The 8,459-nt window shown below is 38.8% G+C and overlaps 1 protein-coding gene across 1 annotated transcript; it reads right to left on the bottom strand.

Annotated features, from left to right (window-relative positions):
* Nucleotides 1-2,814: 2,814 nt before the first annotated feature.
* Nucleotides 2,815-4,134, bottom strand: LOC130724854 (uncharacterized). The gene has a single exon (XM_057576122.1). It carries the CDS (start codon nt 4,132-4,134, stop codon nt 2,815-2,817), a length of 1,320 nt encoding a protein of 439 aa, XP_057432105.1.
* Nucleotides 4,135-8,459: the final 4,325 nt, after the last annotated feature.

Raw genomic sequence — 8,459 nt, 5'->3', positions numbered from 1 at the left:
TCTCTATCTTTTCACTATACAACTTATTAATGATGAATATAAATTACGAAAAATAGGTTGGGATTATTTTGAAAAGCTGATATAAATTTTGAACAAATTTCAATGTTATTAACGGTGGAGTATAAGGTGCAATACGCATTAGGTATTGCATCGGTGCCATACCTCTGAGGGTCAATAGTATCACAACACGTGTCACTGAGATGGAGGGAAATTGGATAATCTGGTAAAATCGTTTTTGATTAAATTTGAAATTTAATTAGTAAATGACACAAAAGTCTTATAAGCTACTCCCTCCGTTCCTCTTTAACTGGAGGAAGTTAGTGAATGCATGTTGCTTGCTCTCCACCGCACGCCAGCGCGCGCACCACCTCTGTCGGTCGTCCCTTTCTCTTCTTCCTCCTTCCTCGCTCCATCGAACCTTACCCTCTGCAGTTCTCTTCGCCGCAACATTAACAGAGCCTCCACGACAGATCAGGCTTCATGCCACCTTCTCTCCACCCACAATTAGTCGTTCTAGTCGCATCCACTGCGGGTATCACACCCGAGCTACTGTGCTAGCCACCACTACAGGGAAAATCCATCACATCTCCTCCCGATCTAGAACAAAAACACCCAACAAGACCCAAATCTATAACGAGAGAGAGAGAGAGAGAGAGAAAGAGAGAGAGAGAGAGAGAGAGAGAGAGAGAGAGAGAAAGGTGTTGGAGTGTCACCATCGATCTCATCGCCGCCACCGTCGCACCACTGTGTCACTCATAGAAAGCTAGATTGTCGCGCCCCTCATCTCCCTCTCTCTAAATTGGTGGTCGGCGACGACGGGAGGAGGATGTCGCGATACTCGCGGTTGAGAAGGACGACTTGCGGTGGCAGAAGAGTTTCGACACGGAGGAGCCAAGGCTGCAGTGGTGCCTTGGTCTGTACAGTTGCCATCAGTGAGGGAGAGGTACAGAGAGAGGGAGAATATTAATATAAACTTCTTTGTTTATTTTATTTTTAATATTTTTTACAGCAGGTAACAAAACTTGTTATAACAAGTGATTTTCTACCTTGTACGGTGCAAGACCCATTATGTTAGTGCACCTTATAAGCCACCGTTATTAACTACTATAACTACATTTCTTAAGAAGTGTGAAATCATGATTTGATTCTTATATATAAAAAGGAATTGGGGAGTATTTCTTTCATAAATTTCTTCAACTTATATATCAAATTAATCAAATTTCATCTTAATTAAATTCGATCTTATTGATGCAGTTACTCTTTTTATTTAATTAAAATTGTTGTTTTAACTTCTCTTCTTATTTTCCAAATTGTTTAAGTAGTAACATTGTATTATTAATAAAAAAATGGAGGAAATACTTCTTATTAAAGGAATTACTTCTTTGGTGGTGGCCAATAGGGTCTTTCTGGGGAACTCCAGGTCTTATCTGTGTTTACGTAAAAGAGGAGATTGAGACCATGTTATAGATGCATCCCACAATTAAAGAATCTAAAATGGATGGATTGCCAGCCTTTGACAGGGCCGTTCCCTTCTAATAACTTTCAAACATCCAGATCATAATATGCTTATTTCAAATAATAATTCCCGATCATAATTTTTACGCGTTTCTATTAAAATCTTTATTACGATGACCATAATGAAAAATTAAGCAAAAGTAGTTTCTAGTTTCAACTTTGGAAATAAATATTTAAATTGACATCTCTCTGGTAAGTTGATCAGTAATACTCCAATTTTAAAGAAGTATTCCCTAAATAAGAAGCCAATTTAATAAGAAGTAACTTGGTTTATTTAAATTGACATCTATCTGAGAAAGAGTAATATTTTTGTTTCTTTAAAATATCGATATACTAACACACTTCAATTGTTTTTTTGGTCAATATATTTTTTCTCAATTATTGAAAATTTCGTTGACCTTTTATGCATGCATTGAAGTATGTATGGTCTTCTCCTTCTTGCTTAGGATTTGAGTTATTGTTATGAGGTGTGTGAGAGTGATTCGTTGGATGTTATTAGGGTGTTCGAGTTTTCTCTTTCATCATCGTATTTGAAAGTTACATTGTTAGATATTATGGATATTTCTATCTACGTAACATCTCTCTTTCTACCATGTTCAGAGAGAAGACGCACCTTTAGATAGATTAAATCTGGTGAGTTTGTGTTGCTACGTTCATCTTAATCAATGGTGTCTGCCGCTTGCTAAGTTGACTCTTCTTTTTGCTTCAGACTAGTGTTATTGTGCTGGTGTAGAGTAGTTTTTTTTTCTTTAATTTCATTGGTCTACCAATATTTTATAAAAAAATTATGTTGCTAGCATTTTTTATCTTATTTCTATCCTCATGCATGCTATTTCTGTTTTTTCTCCTTTTATATCTTTATTATCCTTTTTCAATCATGTCATTCATGATATTTTTTTAGTTTCTCCTTATCTGTCTTCCATAACTTTTGCACTTCAAAAGGTGTGGAGATATTTCCTTTCTTTTTTAAATGTTGGATATATTTCTTTATCAAACTAAAAGTGGGGACGTAACAAAGAAATAAAAAAAACTAAAAGTGGGGACAAAATTACAAAGCCACCAATTTCGGACATCAACGTTCACGGTACGAAATAAACATACCGGGGGATGCAATCTAAGACAAAAGCCACACAAAAAATGCTTTCCAATAACCTCTCTTCTTTCTCCTAAAAATTCATTCAGTGGATCAAGGTATCCTTTGGAAATGTAGACTGATTTAGGTTCGTTTTGTTTACCGTTAAATAAAATTACATTTAATATAGTTTTTTTTTTTTTGAAAATTCCAAAATGCATTAGAAATCAAACCACCGGAGCCGAGGACAAAATATCACCGTTTACAAGCGGCAAAACAGCTGGGGGAACATCCTCCACCCAGACTCGTTGGCCATAACTAACAGCATTACGCGCAAAATAATCCGCAACAGAGTTACCACTACGTCTAACAAAACATAAATCAATAAAATCAAAATGACAAGACAAAGTTCGAGCTTCCTGGACCATGGTTGCCAAGTATGAACGACCACGACCCTTACTCCGCCACATATCGAATAGCTGTAAACAATCGGTTTCTAAAAGCACATGTCGAAACCCCAAATCAATAGCCAAAGCTATCGCCCAACGCATGCATAGAGCCTCACCTTGTACTGGAGAAAGGACACAAACGTTGGATTCTGTAGCTGCTGCCAACACCATCCCATCCACGTCCCTCACCACCATTCCTAAGCCAGCACTCCCATCACCGAGAACCGAAGCATCAAAGTTAAGTTTAAATCTCCCTTCCGGTGGACGAAGCCAAGAGGACGCAAAGGACCGCTGCTGACACCCCTGAGACGACGAACTCGCCGGGGCTGGAGACAAGCTAACAGCGCGCTGCAACACTCGCCTGCAATCAAAGGGGTCACCGTCAAACACCCACCTGTTCCGGGCTTCCCAAACATCATATATCAACGAGCAAACCTTGCCCGCTACCACCATATCAGCACAAACCAGCAGCTCCTGCAGGAAAGTGCCTAAACCAGTAGTGTTCTCCTCCATCCTCACCGAAAGGACTGACGCAAACCAGACCCGGCGAACCAGCGAACACGACATGAAAGCATGATCGATCGTTTCCTCCGTCTCCTCACATAGCGGACATATTGGATATTCCGCAATGCCTCTTCGAACTAGCTCGGCCCGAATTGGAACAGCACCCTGGCAGCACCGCCACACCAGCTCCTTACACCTCGGAAGAGAGTCAGAACCCCACATGGCCTTCCAAAAACCCGCTGTGAACTGAGCTGCTCTTGAGGAAGAAGCAACTGAGGAAGCTTTGACACCAAGGATGAAACGGTAACCAGCCTTTGTAGTGTAATTACCATGTTGATTATCAGGCCAGAATAGCATATCAGGACCCCTTTGATGAGGAAGAGGTATCGCTAAAATCTCAGCTACAGTTGTTGGAGGGAAAATCATCTCAATAATCGTTCTATTCCACCCCCCAATAAGAGAGGAAATAAGGTGTGATACCTTCTCAATGCCAAAATCAGCGGCTACTGCCCTGTTACAATTAATAGGAACACCATTCGATAGCCATCTATCCCGCCACACATGAATCCCCTCACCATTTCCCACCTTCCACATTCCACCCTTCTCGAAAATCCACCCCACCCCCCAAATGCTCGACCAAGCATAAGATGGGCGGCACCCTCTCACAGCCCCACAAAGATCATTCTTTGGGTAATACACAGCTTTAAAAATCCTACCCAGTAAGGATTCCGGTAATATAGTTAGATTTAAAAGAATAAAATTTTGTTTAATAATAATGTGTAAAAGTAAGTTTTAAAAATTAATGTTTTCTTGGATAAAATAAACTGAAATCGCCTAAAATTTAGATGCTATGTAAGTGTGGAATTTCATTCTGGGATTGGTTTTTTATCTTTATTTTGGTTAGTTTGACAATATTGTTCTTGTTGGTTTTTAGTTTTGGTCCATTGTTGAGAGACTTGAGAGAGCCTATTGTCAACAATTTTTTTTTAAAACGAATATATTTGTTGAATGATGAACTAGAGTGTTAAAATACAAGTTCTTTCGTCAGAGAATTACAAACTCAAAAAGGAGACATATCAATTAAGCCTCCGATCCGCAAAAACAAATATGAAACTGTGCAAATAAAACACACTTATTAAATGAGACAAACCCAAGAGTTCACATCCACCAACACAAAACACAAGTAATCAAAAGAAAAACGAAAAAAATAAAACTGGACAGACACCTAAAAGAACCAACAAATGATCTTAAACACGAGCAAGAAACCACCAAACGCAAGAACGAAAGGCAATTGTAGCCTCAAACGAATCAACTACAACCCCTAAACAACCAAAAAAGAAAATTATTGATGTCACCGACGAAACACGACAGAACTCCTTCCATGCCTTGACGATAGAAAGACCTGTCGACATTTTGAAAGCCAATGCAGAAGGAACGCTCACCGCCCCACAACAAATCCAAAAACAGGGTAATAAAACCCCTTCGATTTGAAACACTGTTCTGCAACAGTTCTCTGATGAGACAATCACCACAACGAACAAGGAAGGACCCAATCCATCGAGCCCGAAATTAACCTCATCGACGTGCCCCATCATTTCCTCGAATACATGCGCCTCCAAGAGTGTCAACGTCGTCGAGATAGAGATCTCTTTCCTCACCCCCTTGTGGTCGCACATGTACCCTATCTAAATTCCCTTCCAAAAACATAGGATCTACGCAACCAATTGATGAAACCACCAGTTGAGACGAAGAACTAGAAGCATGATCAATCTTCGTCCTCGCAAGAACGTCAACTTCATAAAGTCCTGCAGCAAATTCGTTTTCTTCAGGTTGCACAGCATCTCGATTTGCAACCACCTTGTTGAAACGTGTCGAAGGCTCGCGACCACTCTGTTGAAACGCATCCATATATTTCCTACTTCTTCCTCACAACCACGTTGTTCAAACGTGTCAAATCCTCTATCATCAGAGCCAACCATCGTCGGTGATCTGCACGAATTAATGCATTGAGAAGCATCAACGTCATCATCCTCCTCACCCGCGCCGCCATCACAAACGCCTGGGAAGCTCGACAGACATGATGAGATGATTTTCAGCTTGGGCTTGGAGGTTTTGCTTTTGCTTTGATGGAGGTATATTGTCGTTGTAGTGTCGGTCGTTATTTGATCTAAATGATTTTAAGCTTAGGCCTAGTGGATTTTTCTTTTTCTTTTGTTTTGTTTGTTGTTGTGGCGGTCATTATCCAACCTTAGCGATTCGTTTTCCGTTCGTCATTTTTAGGGTTTGCTATAATGGTTCAATTTTTTTAGGTTTCTTTTTGTTGTTTGGGTTAGATTTTGTTCTGGCGGAGACAATTTTGTCTCTTTTAGTTTATGTTTTAGGTTTTTCTGAGGTAGAGACCGTGTTGTTGTCTCGTTTATATTTTGTTGACTAAAACTGTTTTTCGCCGCTTTATGTTTGGATAAAATTTTGATTTACGTATGTCTTAGCTCTTCCCACTAATCTCACTTCTCATGATCGTTCCAAACATGTAGACATTGATGTACACTTATCGGTGAATATGTCAATTCTGAATTTATCAAGATGATCGATATTCCTTTAGTGCATCAACTGCACGTGTGATTATGTGCTAACAACCCCCTCTCTTTCTATCTCTCTCATTTAACCCAAACTTTCTCATTAGTCATTTAGATAACTGATTTCCTATTACTTTCTCATGCAAACACATCCATCGTATCTTTAGTTTCCTTGTTTCTCTTTTCCACCTCAAAAGAGGTCTGTTAAAAATGTTTTGGTTAACAGAATTGCTCAAGTTTTTGTTTGCCATCTATGTTTTTGTACTTGCAAAACCATACATAACACTCTAGAATTGGGAATTATGAGACATAGAATGAGAGAAGAGTAGCCTTTGAATAAAACCATTAATACTCGTCACATCTGTTACCTTCAATTAATTACCAATCTATGGAAAGAATCATTCCTTTCTCTTCATCAGCGAAACTAACGCCATTAATAGCGGGAGCTAGCTGCCTTAATTGACTTTCAAATGCAAAATTGTGTTCTTTTGACTCTGTTGTCATCGTTGATTGTTTATCTTCCTAGAAGTGCGATCGATAAGATGCAAGTCCATTTCTCAAATGCAAGTCCAAATTGATTCTCAGTTTCATTATGAAGATGATTTGCTTCGACTTTACTTATGGAAAGGCAAAAAAAAGATGATTTTTTTTTATCTTTTGCCACTACAATCACCATTGGCCATACTAATATTTTGTTTTCTTTAACGGCAAGTTTGAACAGGGAGTTTGGTTGTGGTCAAAACTTTTGTAGTAAATTTAGGGATGTACTGCCAACAGCTCAACACTGTCTTCAACATTGATTTGTTGGAATTGAGTCTCATTAATTAAATTAGACGTAGGACCATATTTCATTGGATTCTAAATAAATTTCAACGAATTAATAAAAATGTGTTAAAAATGAATTTTACTAATATTTTTTTCTCAAATTTATGTTTTGTTGTGAGATGTCTTTCAATAATATAGTACAAGTTTCAAAACGTGGCCTTAACAATATCTCATTCTCTTTTTCTTCCCTCAACCTCACTCATCCCCTCCTCTCTTAACCTCACCTATTTTCTTCTTCCTTCTCACCCCGAAAGCCCCAACCTCTTCGGACCAGTTCCATACTGCTCCACTTTGTAATTTTTTTTTGTTACATGAGAAAAAGTAACAAATTGAAAATTAAAACTAACTAACTGCATTTAAATACAAAGAAACATAAACAAACGACGGGTTCTAAAACTTAGTACGTAAAAAAAAATTCTTAAGAATATACTACCAGGTTTTCAAAATCTCAGTATATTAAAAATACATTTACTGGTGTAATAAAAAAAATTACTGAATTTTTAAAAACCCGCTATCTTAGAATACACCAGCGAATTTAAAAATTCAATAAATAAAAATACACACTTCGTAAAAACACTATCAAAATTTAAATCTCAATATATTAAAAATACGCTACCAAATTTTAAAAAATCCAATAAACAATGAAACATAGAGCGTTTTAAACTTTTAGGGAATCTACTACTTCTTATTTGTGAGTTTCATTTTCACTATTCCTACAAAACCTCCAATCGTTGCTTGCCACATGGCATGCTCTCTTTCACATATATTTTTTTTCAACTGGACCCTGCAAAACGACGTCGTTTCTTTCTCTGCTCTGTTTCTCTCCCAAGTACTCTAAGAGCAACTCCAACGCTGGTTTCTTAACCAGGTTGGAGGTGCTAAGAAACCAAGGACCAATTTCTTACCCATTGGAGCACAGGTCTTTACGGTTCCTTAGCTAAGGAAAAATGAGCAGAGTTGCTTCTGCAAGCAACTCTGCTTTGTCAGTTCCTTAAATAAAATACTATACTTTCTCTCACATTCAGTTCCAACAGATTACAGAGGGAAGAAACAGTGTTAACAGATTGTATGAACTATCACAATTTTATTCAAACAATAAAAATAGAAATTAATTACAAGGCTTCAGAAAAATAAATTTTTACAAAGAAAAATGAAAAAAAAAAAAAATTACAGAAGCTTGTAGAAGGCCTGCATGTGCTTGAGGGGCGATCTTGTGGCGGTGGCGGAGGGTGGCGCTTGAAGAAGGCCTGCATGTCTCCGATCCAGTGCTTGAGGGGCGATTTGGGTCCAGATTGAAGCTTTGGTGGCGGCTGGGGTAAGTTTTGGTTGCTGTGGTGGGTGTTTGGTGGCGATGAGGAGGCGGTGAGGCGGGTTTGGTGGCGGTGAAGGTTGTTTGGCGGCGGGTCAGTGGCGGTGAGGTGGTTTTGGTTGTGGTTGTGGGTGTTTGGTGGCGGAGAGGTGGGTTTTGTTTGAGGTTGTGGGTGTTTGGTCGCGGTGAGGAGGCGGTGAGGAGGGTTT

This window comes from Lotus japonicus, chromosome 6 (assembly GCF_012489685.1).
Source record: "Lotus japonicus ecotype B-129 chromosome 6, LjGifu_v1.2".
NCBI lineage: Eukaryota > Viridiplantae > Streptophyta > Magnoliopsida > Fabales > Fabaceae > Lotus > Lotus japonicus.
Note: the sequence above shows the minus strand (reverse complement) of the source record. Positions and strands in the feature narration are given on the sequence as shown.